Source organism: Sphaerodactylus townsendi, linkage group LG01 (assembly GCF_021028975.2).
Source record: "Sphaerodactylus townsendi isolate TG3544 linkage group LG01, MPM_Stown_v2.3, whole genome shotgun sequence".
Classification (NCBI taxonomy): Eukaryota; Metazoa; Chordata; class Lepidosauria; order Squamata; family Sphaerodactylidae; genus Sphaerodactylus; species Sphaerodactylus townsendi.
This window is the reverse complement of record NC_059425.1, coordinates 186,066,301-186,092,551: the sequence shown is the minus strand read 5'-3', so window position 1 is coordinate 186,092,551 and position 26,251 is coordinate 186,066,301. Positions and strand designations below refer to the sequence as shown.

Sequence of the window (26,251 nt, the reverse complement as noted above, 5' to 3'; positions counted from 1 at the left end):
CCGCAGTATTGTCCGGCGGGTACAACTATGAAAGACAAGGATCACTACACATCGGTTCCAACAGCGTGTGTGTCTTTAATGAAACAGTATTGCAAATACTCGTTTTATTTCACCTCCCTCCCCGAGTCAAGAACGGAACTGGTCAATGTTCAGAATCTACCTGCTTACTACAAGATCAGCATTCCAAGATTATTATTTTTTAACTGCTACAAATATAGGTCATTGTTCATAACCTACCGACAGGTTCTTATATAAATATCTGGGTGATTTTAAATAACATTTAACAGTTATTTTTTTTTTAAAAAAAAAACCAATTAGCAATTTCTTGGCACTGAGTTTGCGTCTGAAATTTAATACAATTCTGCTTCTCGTATTTTGTAATATTGTACCAGTAAATTAGAATATTCACAGACTTTTCCTGAACATATTACTCTTTCTATAGATTATATGCAGGGAATCCAGTCCCAGATGACATAATTAACATTTCCCATTTTTTAAAAAAAGAAGAAGCAAACACACCATTAAGCCCATTTTGGTAATGAAAAAGATACTGTAGTACCAAAACAAGAGGAGGGGAGAAAACAGTAAAGGAAATAAACCGTATACATCCTATAGGGGGAAAAGCTATCTAGAGCCAAGTCATAGCCACTAGAAATTTATTTGACAGAATAATACAAGAGAGTTTCTGGTTTGTTACTGTTGTTTTGTAACTGGAACTGCTAACTCTTTTGAGGAAACTTTAAAAGGCTGTTTGTGTTTCCCCCTCTGCATTCCTGCCCAGTTTTAGACACTAACAGTTTTCTGTGTTACTTCATTTCAGAAGCTCTGTGGTCATTCCCGCAGATCTGTTCTATTGGAGGAGGCCTTTTCCTCCGGTGGAAGGAGCCACGTTCTGACACAAGAGGCTCAGGAAACCCCCTTTCTGACAAAGGAAAGTTCCTCTACACGTGGAACCAATCCACGGGATCTGATCCCTTACGTCCACAGTGTCCAAAGTACTCTGGGAGAGTATTAAAGATTGGCTATTGGCTGAAAGCTTCACCTGCCTACACACTCCCTAAGCAAGGTACGATACAGTCACCAACGTTCCCCGACCCCGATGGAACAGTATAAAATGATGGCAGGTTATCTGAGAGCAAAGCAAACATTCTCTCCTGGTAAAAAATGAAGGCAGGTTACCTGGCAGCCAAGCAAAAATTCTGTCCTGCTAAAAAACAGCGGCAGGTAGAACCATTTTCCTGTGAACAAATGATGTTAGGTACCCGTTAGCAATGCAGAAATTCTCCCTTGCTAAAAATGAAGGCAGGTTATCTGATAGCAAAGTAAAAAATTCTGTCCTGCTAAAACGGTGGCAGGTACCTAGCAGCAAACAAAAAAAACCTCTCTCCCGCTCAATGGATTCTCACCCACGATGAGAAACACACAAAAGCTGAAGAGGGGCACTATAATATTGTGAAAACAAGTCTACTGTAATTAACCCAGCTGCCACAGGGAAAAACCAACCAGACGGAAAAGCCAGGCTTCACCCGCCCTGGCTTTACTTGCAGAGAAGTGGTCCAATTAAGTCATCAAAATACAACCACGTGATCCAATACCAAAACAGACAAAAAAAAAGAAAGTACTAGAACCCAAAACCTGGCCTTCGGGTCGAAGAGGCACAGGCCTGTCCCATTAGTGTAAAACCAAAGGCGTTCTCAAAGACTGCCGGGAGAAGGAATGCGAACATCTGAGCCGGGAGGATGCTGCCCGCATTTATCGAACCGTCACACCCAACTTCTCCAGGACACGCACGCCCTTCTCTTGGTATTCCTGCCGGGTCATCCAGAAGTTGTCTTTGTCCTTCATGATGTCTGCCAGCACGGCGCCCCCCAGGAACACCATGTGCTTCCGACGGGGCGGGTCTTCTATGCGGATTTTGAATTTCTTGCAGGGACAAGAAGGAGAACGGTGTTACTGGAAGAAGGCCCCCCAAAACTAGGGTCGCAGGACTGAAATTCAAACTGCTCTTTCGGGGAGGTGGGCAGGCACTGGCAACGCTATTTAAGAGAGCTGGCAGAGGGGATGATCTTGTTAGGGAGTTTTATCTTGCAGGACTTGGAATGTCTGACGTTGCCTTCTGCGGAAACATTAGTCCACCAGTGTCAGAACCGCCTACTCAGACTGGCAGCTGCTCTCCATGCAGAGGCGTCTCACATCAGCTACGAACTGATCTTTTTAACTGGAGACCTTCTATGCACCAAGCAAAGGCTCTACCACTGAGCCACGGCACCTCCTGCAAATCTCTAGCCCAGGGGTCTGCAACCTGCGGCTCTCCAGATGTTCATGGACTACAATTCCCATCAGCCCCTGTCAACGTGGCCAATTGGAGAGCCCCTGCCAGCATGGCCAACTGGAGAGCGCAGATTGCAGACCCCTGCTCTCGCCTGTATTCTATTCTATGACATCTCTGTAAGAGCAGCAGTGGCGTAGGAGGTTAAGAGCTCGTGTATCTAATCTGGAGGAACCGGGTTTGATTCCCAGCTCTGCTGCTTGAGTTCTGGAGGCTTATCTGGGGAATTCAGATTAGCCTGTACACTCCCACACACACCAGCTGGGTGACCTTGGGCTAGTCACAGCTTCTCGGAGCTCTCTCAGCCCCACCCACCTCACAGGGTGTTTGTTGTGAGGGGGGAAGGGCAAGGAGATTGTAAGCCCCTTTGAGTCTCCTGCAGGAGAGAAAGGGGGGATATAAATCCAAACTCTTCTTCTTCTTCTTCTTTTCAGTAACTTGAAGATATTGTTGTGTTTAACTCCCCTCTTAGGGCCAGGTTTTTTTGTTTGTTTGTTTTACGATAAAAATATTTATTCAGAGGTTGATATAAAATCCGGGAGAGTTGGTACGGCTACTTCGAACAAAAATCCAATCAAGGGATACATTGCCATCACCAATACCAACATTTCCATCTGCACAAATGTTAAATATTGGACACAAAATATTAAACTGCATTCATAACCTAGAACCTAAATAACTTTTCTGGCTTTACCTTCAATGAAATATATAAGGGAAGGTGTTAAACAAACGATAAAACTCTCTGGGGTTGTATATATATACTCTGTCAGTTCAACTAAAACCTTCTACTGTCCACTCTGATCTAAGAAAAATTTACTTAAATAACTTAGCTGGCACAAACATAGCACTGATTTATTGACTTCTTCTGGAAGGTTATCCCATTAAATTCAGGAGGTCTCTTGCTGAAAACAATTCCATAAGAATCTCCTTTCGCTCCTGTCCTTCTCTAATATGGGTTTTTTAAAATGTTTTTTTTCAAAAAGCAGTCCATCTTCTTCAATTGTTTAATTTGCTATAATATTACAGATAAACAGTTGGCAAAATGAGGAAAGTTCTCCAACACCCATGATCCATGTGGAATGAAAAACCACAGTTACGAGAAGGCAATTCCTGCACGTCACATGATCTTTCCCTTCTCTTGTGTGGGACTGGGCAGTTAAGATTTTTCTGCTTTCACAAACCTTGGTTTGTTATGTTCAAATTACAAATTATGGTTCGTTCTCTGGCTCCCCAAACCAGGATTAACCACGGTTCGGAATTCTGATTTGGAGCCAAAAGAACATAGGTTTTCATTTGCATCAAGAAAAGGAAGAGAGGAGAGAATAAACGAGAATAATAGAGCAATTGGTATGTGTGCTGTGTGTGCAAGGAGCCAGAAACTCACAGTCAACGTATGGTAACCCAGTAAGGTTCTCAAGGTAAGAGACTATCAGAGATAGTTTGTCATTGCCATCTGCATAACAACTGTGGTATTTCTTGACGATCTCCCATCCAGGTCCAAACTGGGCCTGACCCTGGTTAATTTCTGAGGTCTGATGAGATCAGGTCAGTAATAGCACAGAAGTTGCACGTCCCTAAACACATTTACCTGAAATCCTAATTCAATCCAAGACAATGTGCAGCATAACGCAATTCTGAGTGCATCTAAATAACTAAACTATGCAAAGCTAGCCATTTGTAAGCTAGAAACTCAATGAAGACTGTCCTGAGTCTCTCGCCAATCCCTGTGCTCCCTCTAGTGACGGTCCTGCATATCCAAAAGTTAAAAGATCAGTAAGTTTAAGGACTACTTACAGAGAGTTTCTCCACATCACCTTTCAGGACCCGTTCCAAGTAAAGCTGTTTCAGCTCGCGTTCCAGTCGGGAAGGCAGCCCTGGGTACATTGTGGAACCTCCGGACAACACGATGTGCTTGTAGAACTCTGACCTAAAATACAGACGTGCCATTTTTAGACCATAAATGATACAAACACAGAATCCTCAAGGATGTTTCTGCTTCCATAAAAAGCAACCGAAGCCATCATTGAGTAAGCAACCCCTCAATGAAGGCTGAATTGGCTATAGCCCCCCCCCCTCCAATATTCTCTGAGGCCATTTTCAAATCAGATTCTGAATGTCAATTCGATGTGCTGGATAGCATGGTGTAGTGGTTAAGAGCAGGTGCACTCTAATCTGCAGAACCAGGTTTGATTCCCTGCTCTGCCACTTGAACTGTAGAGGCTTATCTGGTGAACTAGATTAGCCTGTGCACTCCAACACATGCCAACTGGGTGACCTTGGGCTCGACACAGTTCTTCGGAGCTCTCTCAGCCCCACTCACCTCACAGGGTGTTTAGGGAAAGGAGATTGTAAGAACCTTTGAATCTCCTTGCAGGAGAGAAAGGGGGGATATAAATCAAAACTCTTCTTCTTCTTCTTAATTGGCTGTTCTTAACAGTTTGTCAGTAAATAACAGACAAACCTGTGCCCGTTGCTTTTCATGTAAACTATTTCCATGTCTAATGTATTGTCGAAGGCTTTCACGGCTGGAATCACTGGGGTGCTGTGTGGTTTCCGGGCTGTATGGCCGTGTTCTAGCAGCATTCTCTCCTGACGTTTCACCTGCATCTGTGCCTGGCATTTCTTAGCTTCAGATCCTCTGAAGATGCCAGCCACAGATGCAGGCGAAACGCTAGGAGAGAATGCTGCTAGAACACGGCCATACAGCCCGGAAATCACACAGCACCCAAATATTTCCATGTCTGTTTAAACCTCTGACCTCTCTCACCAACCGGGATAACACCTAATTCTGTCGATTCATGGTTGGGCTTGCACTTGGCCTTTGAGAGGGGCTGTGGTTCACTGTGACGAATTCTAAAACTTGCTAACTACACAAAACTACACAGCCCCAAACACATCAACACGAAGCCACGGAATTCAGCATAGCCACAGCTCTAGAGTAGAAGCTGTCTCTAAGCCTCTTTGTCCTAGTTTTGATAGACCTGTATCGTCTGCCAGATGGTAACAGTTCAAAAAGAGAGTGTGCTGGATGAGACAGGTCTCTCAGAATATTTTGGGCTTTCTTTAGGCTTCGGGAATTATAGCGTTCTTCCAAGGAGGGGAGAGGGCAGCCAATAATCCTCTGTGCAGTAGTGATCACCCTTTGGAGCGCCTTCCTATCTGCCACTGTGCAACTGGAGAACCATACACAGATGCAGTAGGTTAAGACACTCTCTATAGCACAGCGGTAAAAGGACACCAGGAGTTTTCCATTCAGTTGTTGTTTCCTTAACAGTCTCAGATAGTACAGTCTTTGCTGGGCCTTCTTAACCACCTGTACTGTACGCCCTAGGTCAAGTCCTCTTTAATCATAACGCCCAGAAATTTAAAACTAGCCACCCGTTCTACTTGATCTCCATTTATAGTCAAGGGCTGAATTTCTGAGCTATTCCTTCTATAGTCCACTATACGCTCCTTTGTCTTGTTAGTATTAAGAACCAGGTTATTTTCCCTGCACCATGAGAGCAATCGGTCCACCTCACTCGGATAGGCAGACTCATCCCCTCCAGAGATGAGCCCCACCACTGTTGTGTCATCGGCAAATTTGGTAATGGTGTTACTATGATAGACAGGAGTACAATCATATGTATAAAGGTACCACAAGGAACTCTGCACAGGCTCTGAGAAACCAGCTACAACATCGATAACATGCTTAGCTTAGTTAGTGCAACTGCATTGCTAGCTCTCAGGTTATGACCCACAAAATCTCACACCGAAGTTAATGTTAAGTCATGATGGTGCCCCTGGACATTGGCTTCATCCCTCGCCCGAAAGCCTCGCTGCAATTTCCAGATGTGCCCCTGGCCCACCCCACCTGTCACAGATAGGGGACAGACACTTACCTGGTGTCAATATCTGCAGCCTGGATGGTGTTGAAGAGCAGCTCGGCCACGCCGACCCCCTCCACGTTAATCAGGTGAGGCTGGAACAGGGCTTCCGGGGCCTCAAACCGTTCGCCGCCCACTTTGATAATCCGGCCATCTGGGAGCTGAACGACAGAAGGCACCCCCTAAATTATGAAATCTACCAAACGCAGGCTGCATCGTGCAAGCACCTGGTTGCTACTGGACACGCCCCCCGCCCCCTACCCAGCAACCCAAGGCTGGTTCAAGCTTCTCAGTGGGAATCTCCAAAACATACTCCAATGGGTCACGTCATGCATTAGCTTGGCCTGCTCTATGGTACGGATGCCAAACATGGCGACACTTCCCTTGGTGCCTGGCAAGGGCTTTCAGGAAGGGGTGGGCTTTTGATTGGCTGTGTGTATTTTTTAAAAAAATACATTGCTCTGGAAGCTGACACAGCTGCAAAAGGAGAGCCAGCATGGCGTAGTGGTTAAGAGCAGGTGGACTCTAATGTGCTGAACCGGGTTTGATTCCCCACTCCTCTACATGAGCGGCAGAATCTTATCTGGTGAATTCGATTTGTTTCCCCCTGCCACCACAGGAAGCCTTCTGGGTAACCTTGGGCTAGCCGCAGTTCTCTCAGAACTCTCTCAGCCCCACCTACATCACAAGGTGTTTATTGTGGGGAGAGGAAGGGAAAGGAGTTTATAAGCCACTCTGAGAAGAGAAAAGGGGGGTATAAATCTAAACTCTTCTTCTTCACCATGTGGCTAAAAGGAAGCTTTGACAGTCATTTTGTGGCCGGCTCTTTCTCCTGCAGCAGTCATTTTGTGTCCACCCGCTCAAATAGGTTGGGGACCCCCTACTCCCGTGGTGGCGAACCTTTGGCACTCCAGATGTTATGGACTACAATTCCCATCAGCCCCTGCCATCATGGCAAATTGGCCGTGCTGGCAGGGACTGATGGGAATTGTAGTCCATAACATCTGGAGTGCCAAAGGTTCGCCACCACTGCCCTACTCTGTATAAAGTGTAGATTGAGTCGGTAGGGCAAAGTTCACGTGCGTTGTTTGAAAAGAGGAAGATAGTCTGTTTTAAGACTCCACTAATTATCTGTGCCTGTGGAAAGCATATATTTATTGTTGCTAATTAATGATGCTTACGGTGCAACAGACTAAACAATGTTATTAGCAAGCTACTGGCCACGGGGGGGGGGGGGGGAGGGGGTGTTGAACAGCGGACAAAGCACACCGATTGGCTGAGTCCAGCCTGTTTGTATCGGGCAAATAGCTAACTGCATGGTTTTTTGATAATATGAGATTGGAAGGTATTACCTATCGTGCTTCCCCGAAAATAAGACATTTGGTAATGCATCACCAAAAGATGAATTAGGGCTTATTTTCGGGATAGGGTTTATTTTAGGGGAAATACGGTACCTTCACAATTCATTAAGGCGGGCTCTCAGCAGCCCCTGCTTCCCAGTCACGTGTGATGCAAGCTGCATCCTCATTGGCAGGGAGCGCCCTGCTGGATCACACCATCCTGAGATGTAACTACCGGTAGGGCTTATTTTTGGAGTAGGGCTTATATTTTAAGCCTCCTCCAAAAATCCTGAAAAATCATTTTCTGAGTAGGTCGTATTTTCGGGGAAGCACCTCTAAAAATTGGCTTTTCTTGCCTCACAGGACAAACTAACCTTTAACACATATCCTGTTTGCTTAAAAGTCAGTGATTCCTCTTAGGCAAGTAAATTAAAGTAGCAGTGTTCTTAAAAGTATGTTAAGAAGTATAGATTCATTTTTCTACTGGTTACAGTTTGGTGCAGTATTGAGTTGTCCACGGCCATTTATATGCTTATGGGAGAGGAGAACCAAGATGGCCACGGACTAGCAGCTCCCGAAATAAGTTCCTGATTTATGGCCGGTCTTACCTCTTCTGGTTCAGTCTTTACGGCTCAAAAACGCCACCAGAAGCAGGAGACGAACCGTGACGAGTCCTGGTAATGAAACTGAGATCCACAAATCCAACAAAGTGGAGAAACGGATGAGGTTCGATCCCTTTCTTCCCACCAGGGAGATTGCATAAAATGTGACTAATGGAAAACATGATCCTGAGAAATGTTTCAGGAACTTTTTCTCCCCAAAGACTAAGGAGTCACAGAGGTCAGTAACTAGACTGGACTCCCCCTGGCTCTCCAAAGTTCCAACTCAAATCACTTCCGGAGCAGAGAGACAGTGGAGATGACCTCTTGGAACAAGTCATCCGAATCCCTCGAAATCATATTACTCAATCATTCCATGGGGTCATAGCTTGCACTGTCCTAGAGGCAGTGGTGGCGAGGAGCCTTTAGCGCACTCCAGATGCTCATGCCAGACTACAATTCCCATCAGCCCAGCCCCCCTGCCAGCGAGGGCCAATTGGCCATGCTGCGCGGGGCTGGCTGATGCTCTTAAGTCATCATGGAGTGCCAAAGGTTCCACCACTGCCACTAGTCTAAAAGCGCAGCGATTCTCAACCTGTGGAGTGCGTATTGTACCCCTTTGGGGAGTCGAGCGACCCTTGCCCCTACACAGGAGTAGCCCTAAGACCATCGGAAAACACATATTTCTGATGGTCTTAGGAACAGAGACACGAATAATTTTATGGTTGGGGGTCACCACAACATGAGGAACTGTATTAAAGGGTCGCAGCATTAGGAAGGTTGAGAACCACTGGTCTAGAGAAACATAGATGGTTATATGGCAGCAGCTAAATTAAACGGCAGTAAAGGAGTGAAGTTTACAGCAAAGTCTTGATCTCGGTTTCCTTCGCATTGAGCACACATTCCTTTCAGGTTTGATTCTCGATTACACAGACGTTTCTCCCTCTTCAGCAGTCACCCTCAGATCAGAGAATCCCTGAGGCGTGTGAAAACTCTGAAAGTGCAACTTTTCCTCTCCCTTCACAGGGAAAATGAAGGCGATCAGCATGCGCTTAGCATTCTTTGGGTTTTCTCGCTCTGCCCTGCCTTTCCTCAACCACACCGCAGAAGTTCCTCCCTGTCTTTCAGCCACTTTTTCAAAAGGATTAAAAGTTTTTGAATTTAATTTTTTAATTTTGAATTTAATTTTTTTCAAAATTTTCAGTTTTGAACAAATTTTCACCCAGTGAAATTGACATGGTCTAGCAAACTAACACTAGACCCATGGTGGCGAACCTTTGGCACTCCAGATGTTATGGACTACAATTCCCATCAGCCCCTGCCAGCAGGGCCAATTGGCCATGCTGGCAGGGGCTGATGGGAATTGTAGTCCATAACATCTGGAGTGCCAAAGGTTCGCCACCACTGCAGTAGACCAAAGATGACAGGGAAAGAAAAGGCGGAAGGCAACTTCTCCTAATGGTGGTTGCACAGAAACAGTGAGCAAGTGGGGGATGGGCAAAATGGCGGATTGGCTCAACTAGGGACACTTCGCAGGGGGAGAACCCCTAAATGTGGTCACTATTGTGATCCTTGTTATATCTTGTATGTATATTGACACTGTTGTGCACCGCCCAGAGCCCCTTGGGGATGGGGCGGTCTACAAATCTAAATAATAAACAAACAAACAAACAAAAACTGGGAAAAATCCACTGCAAAGCAAACAGCCGTAGTGGTAAGTAGTGTATGCATAATTAGTCCTTGTGTATTTGCTGCAAAAGTTCTGCAAGATCTTGCTGTCGATTTGCCTATGTATGCTTTCGCTTTTGCCCATAAAGATGTCAGCCTCTTGAACTTCCTTCAGAACCGATACTTTCCTCGCTACTCTAGTTCTTCAGAGTGATTTAGACCCCTGCTTTGGACCCAATTAAAATTTGTAACGTCCCCACCAGAATCTAGCCGCAAAACATGTTTCACTCCAAGTGGCACATTTCTTTTCGGAAGGTGGCGGCACTGTTGGAAATGCTGGCTCTTGTGTCCTCGGCTTTTCCTGCTCTCACAACCTATCAGGCCAGTTTATCCATTTTGGGGTTTGCCAGCTAAGTAAGGTAACAGGCAAGAGCCGCGTGGCGTAGTGGTTAAGTGCTTGCGCTGCCACTTACATGGTCAGGAGTTCGAGCCCTCTGTGGGTCAGTTATCCTGGCAGCTGGTTCATGGTCAACCCAACCGTCCATCCATTCCTTGGTCGGTAAATGAGTACCTAGCATACAGCTAGGGGGTAAAGAATAGCCAGGGAAAGCAATGGCAAACTACCCCACAAAAACGGCTTGCCTATAAAATCACTGCTCGCAGTGGTACCCCAGGGTCGGATACGTCTGAAAGGGAAACTTTACCTTTTAAGGTAATAGGCTGATTCTGTTTAGGGCAGCTAACTGGCTGGTTTGTTTAGTCACAGTATTACAAGGATGAACTGGCTAACCCAAACGATGGGACTGAGGCAATGCCAGCATTCCTCCCCACAGAACGCTGAAGGAAGGACTGGGAAACAATTGTGAATAGGTAACTTCCTGCTTGATAAAGTACCCTGAAGTACAACTCAAGAAGGCTTTCCAATATCCAGCCAAATTTCTGTGCTGGAGACTGGATATGTCTTGTTTACTAAGTGATTTGAGAGAGGGCGACTCCTACACAGCCAATTTGAAATATAACAAGCGCCACATCCTTGGCTGTTGTGGGGTTTCTGGGATGCGTGGCCACAGTCTGGTAGTTTTTGCTCCTAACATTCTACCTGCATCTATGGCTGGCCTCCTCGGGGCATGTCATGGTAAGATGTACTGTGGAGAGAAACACATCTCACCCCGTGACGCGCTCTGCAGATGCCAGCTCTAGAGACAGGCAAAATGTTCGGAGTAAAAGCTACCAGACCATGGCCACACACCCAGAAAACCTATAACAGCGAGTTGATTCCAGCCACGAAAGCCTTCGACAATACAACCAAATCCTTCTCGGAAAGCTCAAATCTCTGTGGGCAGTGTTCTAATTAGCCCTAGAGACGATAAGGCGGCAGCGATATAGCCAGCAGCCGGGACACTACTTACAGTGTAGGACTCCACCAGCACAGTCGTCTCCAAAGCCAGCTTCTGCTCCTGTTCGATATTGTAGCCCACATAGCAGAGCTTTTCTTTAATCATACGCACTGTCTCAAAATCAGCGGAATGGTTGAAGGCATAACCTCGGAGCAACAGCAGCTGGGGTTGAAGGGGCAGATCGTTAGTGATAGATCGGGAAACCACTGCACTTTCACATATAATCAAAGGAAAATGGCCCCCTAAGTCAATGAATCTAAATAGCAATTTATGTGGCAAAGACACCAGAGTATTCACACACAAGCTCTACTGGCATTCAAAAAAGGATATTAAAAAGTTTTCGCTGTAAAATTAATGAGTTAATTAACATCACACTTGTCCCGAGGAACTCTTTTTGAAGACATAATTGCTAAAAATTCCGCTACTTTCGCAGTAACCTCAAGATCATTATCAGTGACAAGAAATTCAATACTTCGGTCATCCACTCTCGTTGAGACTTGAAGGAATAAATCAGTTGAGAACACAGGTTCCCGGAGTCACTTGCAACCCGGACAGCATGCAAGAGGGACCAATATGCTTCAATAGGATTTCAAGGTTCTTTAAAGTTGGGTCCCACATGCAAATTCTTTTCTCCGTTGAGGAATATTCCAAATATCTGCCTATAACTTAACCACTGCAAGATTTGGGAGAGAATATTCAATCTGGCCAGCATGAGGGCTTGATGCCAAGAGAGGATTATTAAATTCATGAAATACTGGGCCATAGCCCTCTGTGAGAAGGACAGACCATGAGCGTACGAGGAGCAAATCTTATTCGTTCCAACATCTAATATTGTTTTTCAACGTCCCAGATTCTTTTCATCGTCCGGAATAAATAGCTGACAAGGACTTCTAAGTCAATGCCTAGGGCAGTGATAGCGAACCTTTTTGAGACCGAGTGCCCAAATTGCAACCCAAACCCCACTTATTTGTCGCAAAGTGCCAACCCAGCAATTTAACCTGAATGCTGAGGTTTTAGTTTAGAAAAAAAAGGTTGCCTCCCTCTTCCTCCACCCCACCCGCTCGAGAAGGGGTCAGCCTGCCCTAGCCTCCAGCAAGTCCCACGTGCACCGCTCTGTGCCTCTCTAGCATCTCTGCTTCCTCTGTGCCCCCCCACCCCCCTCAGGCAGCAGACACCCGGAGCACAGGCACCAGGCCCGCCAGCCAAGTCCTCCCTGCTCACCGCGGTGCACGCACGTCATGCTCAGTGGCCCAGATCAGCCTAGATGTGTGTGTGTGCGGGGTGTGTGTGATTTTCTGCCCCCCACTTGATGAACTCTGTGTGTGCGTGCCCACAGAGAGGGCTCCAAGTGCCACCTCTGGCACCCGTGCCATAGGTTCGCCATCACTGGCCTAGGGTGTTAATGTTATGTTGAACTGCGAGGGACCATTTAGAGTGATATGAATCAGCAAGCAAACAAGCTATTAGACTATGGGGTTGGGATTAAAAACAAAGGCACAACCAAAATTTGGCAGACATTATCCAAGCTCTAGACTCCACTACATGGTGACCCAGCTCAGCGCATGAGGTGAAGTACACAACAGAAGTTGGGGCACCAAGGATGCTGTGGAGAAATATCGCACAAATTCATTCAGCCTCCTTGTTACCAGAATATTTACGTTCTGTAGTTTCTCGTTATGGCACTAGCTGTCAGTTACAATGGGGTGCTGTGTGGTTTCCGGGCTTCATGGCTGTGTTTTAGCAGCACTCTCTCCTCCTGGCCGTTTACATACCTGCATCTGGGGCTGCAAAAGCATCTTCAGAAGGATCTGTGGCTGGCATCCTATCCGAGATCCTCCTGAAGATGCCTCAGCTCCCTGAAAATCGGCAGAGAAGAATGCTGCTAGAAGATTTCTGTAACCATACAACCGAAGTACCTAACCCCAGTGATTCCGGCCGTGAAAGCCTTCGACAATACATTGTCAGTTACAATGTACATTTGTGCAAAGGCTGAGCCTCACATCTCATTTTGTACTCGGGAGTATCTGAGCGCAAAATGTACATCAGCTGCGTACTGAGTACGGCAGGATGGTGCAAGTTTCCTTTTTTAAAAAAAAGTTTAAAAAAGGAGGAACTCACACTAATGCAAAATGCCAACCCGTAGATATGCCCTTCAAGGACCAGTTCGTGCCAATAATGCTTTGAGAGGAAGGGGCTGTGAAGAATTGTGCCCACAGATGAAAACACTGATTTCCTCTGCTTGTGTAACACCTTTTGCCAGCTCGAAGGCTGCACCTTTTCTTAATGATTACAAGGTCTGGCCATGGTTATCCCTGCTCTGACCGCTTCCAGATACAATGACTAAGAGGCACTCTGCAAACAGCTGCCTTTGAAACCAGTCAGAAGCTTCAACGGAGATAAAAGGCAGCTGACTAGCACTAGAAACGCCTTCCCAGCTTGAAAGTGTGGTGTTTGGTTGCAGGTAACGTCTCCTCGCTTCTACAACTGCCTGCTAATTTTTTTTTTGAGGGGGGGGGGTCTCCTTTGCAGCCCCTAATTCTCAACCCTCCGAAGCCAGGCAGGTGTCTAAAGTAGTCAGGGCCTTCTTGGTTGTGGCCCTTGGTTTACCAAGCGTCCCTCCCAATAACTAGCACCAAACATCTTCTGAACTGTAAGCCACGATTAGCGACTCACTTGGTTCTCTGTAGCATCTTGCTGTAATGCCCCCTTCCCCACTGATGTTTCGAACTTTGTGCGGACCTATAGCTTTACTTTAAGCCGCAGGTGCAATGCGGCTTTGAGGAGCTATGCTGCTGTGTTCAAAGCTTTGGCCAACTATTTAAAAGAATGTTATAGGCATTTCTGGAAGAAAGTCACACAAAAAAGGATAGTTCCTCTCGTGGAAGGTGAGTATTTGACACCTGATGCAGAGGAGGCCAGTGAATTTCTATAGAAACACTGGCTCTAATCCAGGGGACTGCAACCTGCGGCTCTCCAGATGTTTATGGACTACAATTCCCATCAGACCAATTGGCCATGCTGGCAGGGGCTGATGGGATTTGTAGTCCATGAACATCTGGAGAGCCGCAGGTTGCAGACCTCTGCTCTAATCGCATATTGGTGGCCCATGCAAACTGAAGGGTCAAGGGTAAAAAAAAAAGATATATAGAGACAGCTTGGAACTCAAGAAGTTCCAGAAGAAACTAAGTTCAGTCCCAGCCTCTGGGTATCTTGGAATCCCTCTTTCTTCCCTGACAGATTTTAATCTTCTGTAGAATAACGACTTCCTTGGCATGGTTTCTGTTTTGTTCTTAAACAGTCTTTTGAGCAAACAAAAGCACAAAGCTGTATTTGGATGACGTGGACTTCAACGTGGATTTAATTACCTTGATTAGGTATCTGGTGATGTCTCTGCCGGCGATGTCTAGCCTTCTGGTGAGATGAGGAAGGGAGAAACCTTCATAAACTGGACAGATATGGGTCACTCCGTCTCCAGAATCCACAACAACACCTGTCAGTAACCCTAGACAGGAAGAGCAAAAGGGGGGGGGGAATCACTTAATGAGAACGGAAGTGGCATAACTGGAATAACTTGAGATCATATTGGAAGGCGGTGATGAGGTTTTAAAACTTCACCTGGTTTGACTTTCCTCGCTGGTATGAGTTGACTGTGTTTCAGCAAGAGGAACCAGTTTTTAAAATAAACCGGCACACGCATTTCCTTGACGTTATAGGAAGGATCGATATGGAACAGATCCTAGACTTCCGTGTATTCTGTATCCGTTGTGTTTATCTTCAGCCTCATGATTTATCCGTGACTATTCTAAAAATGTTAGTCATTTCACCTTTTAGTGAAATGGAGTTATGCACGCAGGCACCCACAGGAACAGGAAGTAGACAAAATATGCTCCTGTGCGGGGGCACTTCTGAAGGATATGGGGGGAGGAGCATGAGTAAGAAACATTTCCTCTTCTCCTCTGTTTTCCTCCTTCCCTGTTATTTAATTCATTGGTACTCCACCTTTCCGCCCAATGGGGACCCCCATTCTTCTCTCCTCCATTTTATTCTCACAACGACCCTGTGAGGTACATTAGGCTGAGAGGCTATGACTGACCCAAGGACACCCAGCAAGCTTCCATGGGAATTCAAACCTGGGACTCTCAGATCCCAGCCTGACACACTAACCCGGAGGTGTCCAACTCTGGTGCTTCAGATGTTCATGGACTACAATTCCCATCAGCCCCTGCTGGCATCATGCATGATGAGAGCATGATGCCAGCAGGGGCTGATGGGAATTGTAGTCCATGAACATCTTGAAGCACCAGAGTTGGACATCTCTGCTCTAACCACTTTATCACACTGGAGGTTCGCAGGCCCCATACCAAAAAAAAAAGTCAAGATACCTAATTGATACACAGATCTTCGATCGCCGTGGGGGCGAACCTATGGAACTCCAGATGTTCATGGACTACAATTCCTATCAGCCCTTGCCAGCATGGCCAATTGGGATGGGAATTGTAGTTCATGAACATCTGGAGTGCCATAGGTTCGCCACCACAGTTCTATAGTCTGTCTCAGAAAAATATGTTAGCAGGGTTGTACGCTCCTCCGCCACAGAACTCAACATGCCAGACCTCCTTTGTTGTAGAACGTTCAGTCTGGGTCCTGCTTCCGTTTGAAAGACTCTTCACCGGTACATTGGGGAGAGAGCATATAACACCTGTGCTTCAGCAGCTGCACTGGTTGCCAGTGGAATTCTGAATTAGGTCCAAGGGACGGCCACCTCCACATCATCCCCCCAAATGAGAATGGGGCTATAAATCACAGAAAGCAGCCCGAGTCTCAAAAAGCTAAAGAAAAAAAATAAGGAACCTGAGCAGCCTGGGACCATCAAACCTGTGCAACCGTGTTACCCCATATTGGATTTGGGCGTCTTAGTTGATAGTTCCATGGGAATGTCAACTCAATGCATGGCAGCTGTGAAAAAGGCAAACTCTATGCTGGGGATCATTAGGAAAGGAATCGAGAATAAAACTGCAAAGATTGTCATGCCCTTATATAAAGAAGTGGTGCGACCGCACTTGGAGTACTATGTTCAGTTCTGGTCGCCACATCTCAAAAAGGATATCGAAGAGATAGAAAAAGTGCAGAGAAGGGCAATGAGGATGGTTGAGGGACTGGAGCACCTTCCTTATGAGGAGAGGCTGCAGCGTTTGGGACTCTTTAGTTTGGAGAGGAGGCGGCTGAGGGGGGATATGATTGATGTCTACAAAATTATGCATGGGGTAGAAAATGTTGACAGAGAGACATTTTTCTCTCTTTCTCCACAATGCACTACTAGAACCAGAAGCGTACATTTAAGCTAGAAATGTCTGGGGGAAGAGAATTAGGGGACTAATAAAGGAAACACTTCTTGCACTTAGCGTGTGATTGGTGTTGGACCATATGCTACCACAGAAGAGTGTGGTGATGGCCACCTAACCTGGATAGCAGCTTTCCAAAGGGGCTTGGACAAGATTTATGGGGGAGAGAGTGCGACCTGTGGCTGCCAATCTTGATCCTCTCTTTTGATCTGAGGACTGCAGATGCCTTAACAGACCAGGTGCTTTCGGGAGCGAAAAAAAAAAAACAGCCATGGAAGGCCATTGCTTTCACATCCTGCATGTGAGCTCCCAATGGCACCTGGTGGGCCACTGCGAGTAGCAGAGAGCTGGACTAGTTGGACTCTGGTCTGATCCAGCTGGCTTGTTCTTATGTTTTTATGCCTGTGGAGGTCACTCCAGTCCTCAGATAAAAACCTTCTGGTAGTCCCTGGCCCCAGGGACGTGCCATTGGCCTTGACCAGAGCCAGCCGGCTAATCCTACAATAATCAATGTGCAGTTAACGCAGCAAAGCCCCTTCTTGATTCGGCCCATGCTCAGGTAGCTTGTAGGAGACTTTGTACCTGAGCTGGGCCAGATGATTTTCATGGGCTGAAAATGAAACCCCACCTGCAATACAATGCAGTCAACCACAACTTTGCATAGTAAGTTCCACCCACTTACTGATTGGTTCCCCACCCCGGGACACGGACAATATATACCCCACTAAATATTCTGACTGACACTGTGTGTAACACACCTCTCTCTGTGATACACCTCTGAAGATGCCAGCCACAGATGCAGGCGAAACGTTAGGAACAAGATCTACCACACCACAGCCACACAGCCCGGAAAGCCCACAACAACCAGTTGAGTCCAGCCGTGGAAGCCGTTGACAATAAACTGAAATTCGTTTGTTTGCCATCTTGTGCTTTTAGTGAGTTTAATGACAGGCATAGTGAATTTTATGTATTTGTAAAACTGTTTTAAAAATGTTTGTATGTTGCCCTGAGCCCGACTTTGGCCGGGGGGTGGGGGAGAATATAAATGTAATAAAATTAAATTGAAAAGTTTGAAAGTTAAAAAAAAGTTTTGGTTCAGTTTGATTGTATCAAAATACCATGTTCAATAATGCACAATATAATGGTTCTGGCAAAGGCAGCATGTAAAAATGAATGATAATTCTCATATTTGTTTGGGAATATAATCTAATGCGGAAGCATACCATTTTCTCAAACGCTGCACCTGAACTGACCATACTTACATCTTTTTCTGAGACAAAGTATAGCAATCAAATGTTTGGGAGGAAATGGGAAGTGGGAACTGTCCCCAGTGACCTTTCATTAATAACCCATGAAGCCGGGATCCTGCAGGAATTGCTTTGGCCCATGATCCCTCTTGCAAGGAGCTTTAGATGGAAAACAGGCATTCTGCTTCTGATATCACAGTGACAGACCTAGGAAATCTCACAATACTAGAACCAGGGGGCATTCATTGAAAATGCTGGGGGGAAGAATTAGGACTAATAAAAGGAAACACTTCTTCACGCAACGTGTGATTGGTGTTTGGAATATGCTGCCACAGGAGGTAGTGATGGCCACTAGCCTGGATAGCTTTAAAAGATGCTTGGACAGATTTATGAAGTCGATCTATGGCTACCAATCTTGATCCTCCTTGATCTCAGATTGCAAATGCCTTAGCAGACCAGGTGCTCGGGAGCAGCAGCAGCCGTAGAAGGCCATTGCTTTCACATCCTGCAGGTGAGCTCCCAAAGGCACCTGGTGGGCCACTGCGAGTAGCAGAGTGCTGGACTAGATGGACTCTGGTCTGATCCAGCAGGCTAGTTCTTATGTTCTTATGAAATATCCAGCTCAATGCTGAACACTGGAGAGGAACCTGGAATCCATCTTTGTAAAACCCGCCCTCAAGAAGTGCGGTTTCCCACGCTTCCGAGCAGAAAGGGAGGGGCAAGCGACCGGGACACTTCAAGGCTTCCGTGCGGCCGTTTGGAAAGAATCTTTACTGTTCCAGTAAATGTGTCGCAGCTGAATCTTGATGTCCTCTTTTACAGCCGTCCTTTCCTTTATGGGCTCTCTGTTGTTGAAGATGGTTTGCATTGGTCCCTTTTTCTCAAGTCAACAAAAAACCACTTCCACGCTTGTGAAGCGGAGTGGGAATAAAAGAAATAGACACCGACCATTTCCCAGGGAGTACTTACATCCACAACCTGACATACAGTAAAGTTTAGACCAGTGATAGCGAACCTGTGGCACGGGTGCCAGAGGTGGCATTCAGAGCCCTCTCTGTGGGCACACGCGCCATAAAACAGAAGTCCCCTACATATCTGGGCTGGCGGCTGGAGAAACCGGAATTATTAGCATTAAACCTAAGACCTAGTTTTGGGGAAGCAGATTAGAAGAGTAACCTGTTAAAAACCCATGGTTTGATTTTTTTATCACGAAGAACTAAATCCTTTACCTGGGAGTAAAGCGCGATCCTTTACCTGGGAGTAAGCTCGGTTGCTGGCAATGGGGCTTGCTTCTGAGTAAACCCTCCTAGGGTCATGATTCACCCATTGGAAGAGTTGCACGATTGCTTCAAAGCAAAGCCACCAACCACCACCAAGCTTACTCCTGAGTAATGCACGCCTCGGAGCCAGCCATTTTTTCTAAACTAAAACCTCAGCATTCAGGTTAAATTGCCGTGTTGGCACTTTGCGATAAATAAGTGGGTTTTGGGATGCAATTTGGGCACTCGGTCTCGAAAAGGTTCACCATCACTGGTTTAGACAATATGCTGTAATACTCCATGTGAGCAGGGCAAGACAAAAATGCCTTTGCTAACTTTTTTTTAAAAATAGCAGGACGAGGGCCACCTTCTTACATATGAATTTATCCAACTACTTGGCCCTAGTTTGTTATAAAACATGGTCACAGTGTGACAGCCATGCGTTTTTTCTTGGTTCCCCACCCATACACATCATACCTTCCTATAAGAAGAGGTCAAATTGCTTTTAATTACGGTGTGGGTTTGCAATTGGTTAGGAATGAAGAAGAAGAAGAAGAAGAAGAAGAAGAGTTTGGATTTATATCCCCCCTTTCGCTCCTGCAGGAGACTCAAAGGGGCTGACAATCTCCTTCCCCCCTCACAACAAACACCCTGTGAGGTAGGTGGGGCTGAGAGAGCTCAGAAGAGCTGTGACTAGCCCAAGGTCACCCAGCTGGCGCGTGTGGGAGTGTACAGGCTAATCTGAATTCCCCAGAAAAGCCTCCACAGCTCAGGCGGCAGAGCTGGGAATCAAACCCGGTTCCTCCAGATTAGATACATGAGCTCTTAACCTCCTGTGCCACTGCTGCTCCTTGAATGCAATGTGAATAAATAACTAGGCTGGGGTACATGCTGCGATGGCAGAGGAGGACTGGGGAGGCAGAATAGGAATCTGAGGTAATTTCTGTTGGTTCCCCCCACCCCTGTTCTCTTGCATTGATCCTCACTGCATGTAGGAGTTGCACGGCAGCCTCGATCACTACCAGTTGGGGCTCTGCCTGTAGGAATGGAGGCTATCTCCTAGTATGCAAACACCTGAGGGTGATTAATGGCTGATATAACAAGCACCAGCTGTGGGCTAGGAAGATCAGATAACTGAGGAGGACATCAAGGCTTGGGGTCATCTTTGCTAAAATGTGCTCAGAGGTTTGGCTTCTTGAGGACTATTATCCAGTTTCTCTTGATCACCTAAAGCAGTGATGGAGAACCTTTGGCACTCCAGATGTTATGGACTACAATTCCCATCAGCCCCAATTGGCCATGCTGGAAGGGGCTGATGGGAATTGTAGTCCATAACATCTGGAGTGCCAAAGGTTCGCCACCACTGACCTAAAGAGACTTCCTTTGGTTCCTGAATAAAAAAGCTATTGGACTTTCTTAACATCTTGAAGCCGGGAGCTTTCTTGTGTTGTTTTATTCTGTCTGGAGGAGGAAACTCCTACAGAAGAGATTATTTCTTTGGAAGCCTGGGAGAAAGCTTGCTAGAGAAGTCAGCAAGCCGTTTGTTATCTGGCATGCAAAGCTACCGAGAGGCCAGAACAACATCACAGGCTCATACACTCACCCACACCTTATTTTCCCAATTCAAAAATAAGTTTTTCTCTTCTTCAGAAGGGCTTGTGCTCAGCACTCAGCAGTTTGCTGGATAAGTGAAGGAATGTAACAAGGCATCAACCCTTTGTGATAAGCGAGGGCAGAAGTTCTGCTCTAGAACATGGCTTTACATAAATAACAGGTTATTCCTGTTGGAGGTACGAGAAGGACCAAGAATCTCAGCCTTGACATTAGTGTTAGCTTGTTTCTGGGAACATCTCCCTCAATCCCCCCACCCTCCACCCCACGAATAACTAACCCACTATTTCCATGAGGTAACTGTGATGGTCAGCTGCACAAGGATGAATTGTGCTGATCATGGAACCTTATATGACAGGAAGTTCAAAGAGAAAAAAACAACTGAGAATTCTACAAAAGGCAGTTGAGAGACTATTAGAAATGGATAGTTCAGAACTAACGGCTGAATCTGACAGTTGAGGTTGGAGTGAGAGGAACATACCTGTATCAGATCAAGAAGGTACCTGGGTGTGAAGTGAGTGATCTGAGGTCCTTTCCTAAAGGAAACAGCTCATAAATAAAAGGGATGATCCCTACCCAGTTTTAAGGAAGAAAACCAGGGGAAATTGTATGTTTGTTCCTACTTCCTCCAACTTAAGAATCATTGTTTCAAGAAGCTTATGGTTATTAACTAAGCGGTGACTGCCAAGGGAACTCTACCTCAGTACATATCGAAAGTATCAACACTTGTCTGTGAAATACATCCTGATTACAAAACATCTCTTGTGTATACACAACCCAAGTTTTCTTGTTCCTGTTGTTTTGTTACCGGCCAAGATTATTTTCTCAAACCTCCTTGCTAACCTCACTTTTCCATTTCCTCAAAAAGAGAGAAAAAAAACCCCTATTTCAATAAGCCTCTTTCGTGCCATATATTTCTGACTTTTATAAAGTTTTAAGTGTGAAACAGAAAAAATAACAGACAATTCATAACCCTCGGGACTGTTAGTGGTGGTTGGTAAGAGGGAAAAATGATACAAAAGCACAACCATCGTAGTAACACAGGACACCTGTTCTATTCCTGCCTCTAGATGGGCCACTGAGACATGTGTACGTACACTATAGTTGTCGGAGATCTTTTTCTTCACCTGGCAAAACCTGGCTATCTAATTATACTTCTGGTAGCTTGTTCCTGTTTCGCGTCACTTCTCCAAAACCCATCTGAGGCAGTCAGACTTTCCTTCCACCTAACTCTCCCCACTTCTGCTGCTATCTAACACAAGCCTGTTAAAATATGGTTACAGTTTAATATGCTTGTACACACAGAGAGACTGAACTTTGAGGAAATGCCAGTTTTACCAGCAATGTTCCTTAAGGAAATGCAAACAAAAGCAACCAAGAGAGGCACCAACTGCCAGGAATTTCTGCCAGAGGAAAGAAAAAAACGGACATTTGCACCAAGTCTCTTTAAGGCACTCAGTTAAGAGCAGAATTTGACTTACCTTGAGCATAAAGAGTCAGCACCGCTTGAATGGCTACATAGACCCCAGAAAATTGGTATGTTTCAAACATTACCTGGAAAATAAAAACATGCATTTTTTTTAAAACCCCACCTTTCCTTCAATAAGGTGAGATCAACACACATGGGTCTTTTCCTCCGTTTTATCCCTAAATCCTCATGGAGTAAGTTAGGCTAAAATCATGTGGCTGGCCCAGAGTGTGGAATTGAAGCCAGGTCTCCTCAATTCTTCCAGTTTGATAAACAAGTCACTATACACTAGCTTTCCAGAGGTTTCTTTTAACACACACACACACACCCTGGTCAAATTTCTCACTGCCAAAAGTTCATTACAAGACATTTTGGTGCTGTGAAACCTGATAGGTGGCAGACATTTAACATATTGTTGAAAATTTCTCAAGTGCAATTCTGTATTTGCTAGCAGGTTATGATGATCAGGTATCGCTTAAATCCCAAAACTGTTCCCACAACTTAAAAAAAAAGCAATATTTGCCTAAGATGAGTGTTGAAAGTTGCTTTGCCTTATCTTTGACCATTAAAAAGCATTTCAGTTAGAAGAACAGAACTTCCTTACTTTCCCTCACTACTGATATCCTTGACATGCTGCTCAGAGGATGAGAAGATCCCCCCTCCCCCAAGTAAATTACAAGGGGAAAATGAGCTGGAACAAGAAGGAAATCAGTGAATGTCAGCATGCTTCTTCACAAACAGAATAGTTGGGATCCAACCCAACTAATATAGGAGCATGAACAGTTTAATATGAACAGTTTAGAGCACTGTCTCGTAATGCAAACATTTCATCAGTCGCAATGAGACAGAGGAGACCCATGCGTGTAGGAGAATGTAAACAAGAGCCTCACACCTGCAGTGTTCTCTGAACACACCACAGTAAACGAATTTGGGGGTTAGTGCACCAGTAGCAAGAGAAAGAACGTAAGCTCACCTGCATCAATCGCAACATCCAGGAAAAGTGTGTAATGATTATATATTCATAAATATGTAGCTCAACAATATGCACCCTGCTTTTAGTGACAAAACTGATAATGGAGCACAGTTTCAAATACACACTCAGTGTTGTCCAACAACATACATTGGAATGATAATAACAAAAAAACCATAGAGTTAGTCAGTCCTCTGGATAAAATCTGACCCCAAATACAAACTTCAAAGGCTTCTGGTTATGTCAAATGAATATTCTTGTAGAAAGTCACATAACAATTGGTTCAAGTAAAATTTCAAGCTGGACGGCGAATTGTCAAGCGTTCCTCAAACCAGTCCTTCGAAGGACTAGTTTCAATGCATGCTGTTGAACTGCACTGAGTGTGTATTTGAAATTCCATTATCCATTATCAATTCTGTCATTGATAGCACGGCGGTGCATGCTGTTGAGTTTCACATGGATGCATATATAATCATATCACACTTTTCCTGGATGCTGTGTTTAATGCATTACAGGTGAGCCTACATTCAGCGCAAATTCTTTGTTTTCTCTGTGAGATGTCCCTGCAACTCCTATACAAAAGGAAGGAAATTAAAAGAACAACTGTATGGGAATTCTCTCTCTTGGACATGGCATTAAGCGCTACTCTCTGAGAAAGAGCCAAAGATGTTTCCAGGAGGCTGACCTTTGGTTTTGGAACGATATATTTGTTCAAGGTGGTAACTAGAGTGTTGCACCCTTCGGGGAAGGCTTTGCTTTTTGCTGGGAGAATCTGTCAATAGGGAGCCCTCGTCAGCTGACAGACTCAGTCAAGCTTTACACAGCTTACTGAAATAACAAAAAGAGACTGTGCTTATACTGTTTCTTTGAAAAACCAACTCTCTGTTGTTGTTATTATACTGAGATATTGATATCTCGATATGAGCTTTTAGAGAAGTAGGAAGGAGCTAACAACATGGAGAGGGAGGCTGACGGAGAGAAGGCTATTGTGGGGCCGAGCAGTCTGGAAGGGAGGCGGGCCGGGAGGGTGAGAGCCAGGCAGAGCTCTAGATGGATGTTGGAGCTGGAGGGAAGATGTCTGGGGAGCACAAGCTGCACAAACCCCTGGCAAATCTGCCTGCTTTTGGCTGTGAAACCAATTAAAAGTAGTGCTAGGTTTCGCTTGCAGTGGAGGGAATGGAAAGTGAAAGTGGGGCTCAAGAAAATACATCCCTATGAGAAATCTTGCTGCGAGGGACATTCACCTCTATCGTGCAACAGACACCTTGGGCAGAATCGGCCTCTGTCAACTCTCTCCAGCCTGTGCAGAACTTCATAAGCCTCTATCATGAACCCCCTTAGTCACCCCCTTTCTAAACTGAAAGGTCCCAGAATCTCTAGCCTCGCCTCACAGGGAAAGTGCTTTGACGCTCTAATCTTGGTTGCCCTTTGCTGTGCTTTCCCCCCCTGCAATGTCCTTTTTTAGATAACAGTAACCAGAACCACATGCAGTTATTCCAAATGAGGCTACGCCATAGATCTATACAGGGGTATTATAGCACTGGATGATCCCTTTTCAGTCAGGCATGAAGTACCTACCTCCACAATCTTCTCCCTGTTCTTTGTTGGGTTCATGGGAGGTTCTGTCAGCAGTATTTTACAGTTTTGTGTGTCGATGTTCAGTTTTTCTGGTCCAAAGGTGTAGTCCCAAAGATGCTTCATGTCGTCCCAGTTCCGTACGATGCCATTCTCCATCGGGTAGTTCACTTCCAACATGGACCTCAGCTCACTTGCTTCGTCACCTACCATAAGATCCTACAGGGTATAAATGGAAACTGGTAAATCAACATTTTTCCCCCAAAAAATTCATTCTGCTTTGTGATTTAAAAAAAAAGACATACAAAAGAAATGGCTGTTTTAAATTTAGGCTTGTGACGGGTTGTCACGTGCCCCCGACAGATCCAGGTTGGGATAGTTGGGAATGGGAGTTTAAGAAGGACGGGGATTTCAGGGATTTATAATGCCACAGAGTCTACCTCCAAAGCTTTCCTTTTCTCCAGGGAAACTGGTCTCTAGAGTCTGGGGATGTGCTGTAATTCCAGGGGATCCCTGAGTCCCACTGGAAGGCCGGCATCCCCAGATAACAGTCTTTGGGGCACAGCAGATGGGCAAAGCAACAGGTTAATGTATTCAATTGAAGACCAGGTCAGGAAGTTCAGGGGTGGAAGGAAAATAGCCTCAGTTGTACAATCTGCTACATCTGTGTCAATCTCACAGATTTCAGTTCCGTGACAGCAAATCCAGGCCTCACTGCCCCACATTCTGGAAGGCATGTCAGTTCACTGTTGCACACAAGCAGGGGTCGGGAACCTTTTCCCCTCAAAGAGCCATTTGGCTCACCACCAAATTTGGCTCACCACCAAAGAGCCATTTGGCTCACACCCCCCCCACCCAATCGCTCGCCCCCCGTCCGCTCCCCCGCCGACTTGCTTGCTCGCCCTCCCTCCCCCGCCCGCCCGCTCACCCCCCACCCCCCCGCGGGCTAGAGATGTGCCCGCCCTGCTTCCTGCACAGAGGCGAGGCGAAACCCAATGGCGGCTCGGCCTGCCGACGCCCATGAGGAGAGCTCCCGCCCGCATAAACAGCCCAGAAGGCGGGCAGGAGGCAAAAGCAAAACCGTCTTGCGGGCTGGAGATGATGCCCAGTAGCTGAGGCGAAGTGGAAGCCCGGCGGCTCGGCCTACCCGGCCACCAGGAGAGCGCCCGCCCCGAAAGCAGCGGGGCGGGCAGGAGGCAAAGCCCGCGCGCGGGCTGGAGATGTGCCCGCCCTGCTTCCTGCAGGGCGGGTGAAGAGGGGCCCGGCGGCTCGGCCTGCCCGGCCGCCGGGAGAGCGCCCGCCCCGCAAGCAGCAGGGCGGGGCAGGAGAGCCAAAGCCGATGGCTGAGAAGATGCTGCCCAGGCCCGAGGCCCGAGAAGTGGGGCCCGACGGCTTGGCAGCTACCGGCCAGCCCGGGAGGCGCCCGCCCTTAAGCCTAGCAGCCCAGGGGCCGAGGCAGCGGGAGGCTAAAAAAGCCTGCGTAGCGCTTGAAGCCTCCACCCGGCACGCAGGCTAGAAGATGTGCCGCCCTGCTTCCTGCAGGGCGAGAGGCGAAGAGTGGCTTCCGAGACTGGCTCCAC

At 46.3% G+C, this 26,251-nt stretch overlaps 1 protein-coding gene across 1 annotated transcript in view; it reads right to left on the bottom strand.

The window, feature by feature from the left end:
• Positions 1 to 55: 55 nt before the first annotated feature.
• Positions 56 to 26,251, bottom strand: part of ACTR2 (actin related protein 2) — a 42,678-nt gene continuing 16,482 nt past the window's right edge. The window contains exons 3-9 of the mRNA XM_048501548.1: positions 24,675 to 24,890; positions 22,140 to 22,212; positions 14,565 to 14,701; positions 11,212 to 11,361; positions 6,211 to 6,356; positions 4,124 to 4,256; positions 56 to 1,923 (exon numbers count right to left, since the gene is read on the bottom strand). Coding sequence (XP_048357505.1) covers positions 1,753 to 1,923; positions 4,124 to 4,256; positions 6,211 to 6,356; positions 11,212 to 11,361; positions 14,565 to 14,701; positions 22,140 to 22,212; positions 24,675 to 24,890 — 1,026 coding nt within the window. The 3' untranslated portion in view covers positions 56 to 1,752. The remainder of the gene's footprint in view (positions 1,924 to 4,123; positions 4,257 to 6,210; positions 6,357 to 11,211; positions 11,362 to 14,564; positions 14,702 to 22,139; positions 22,213 to 24,674; positions 24,891 to 26,251) is intronic.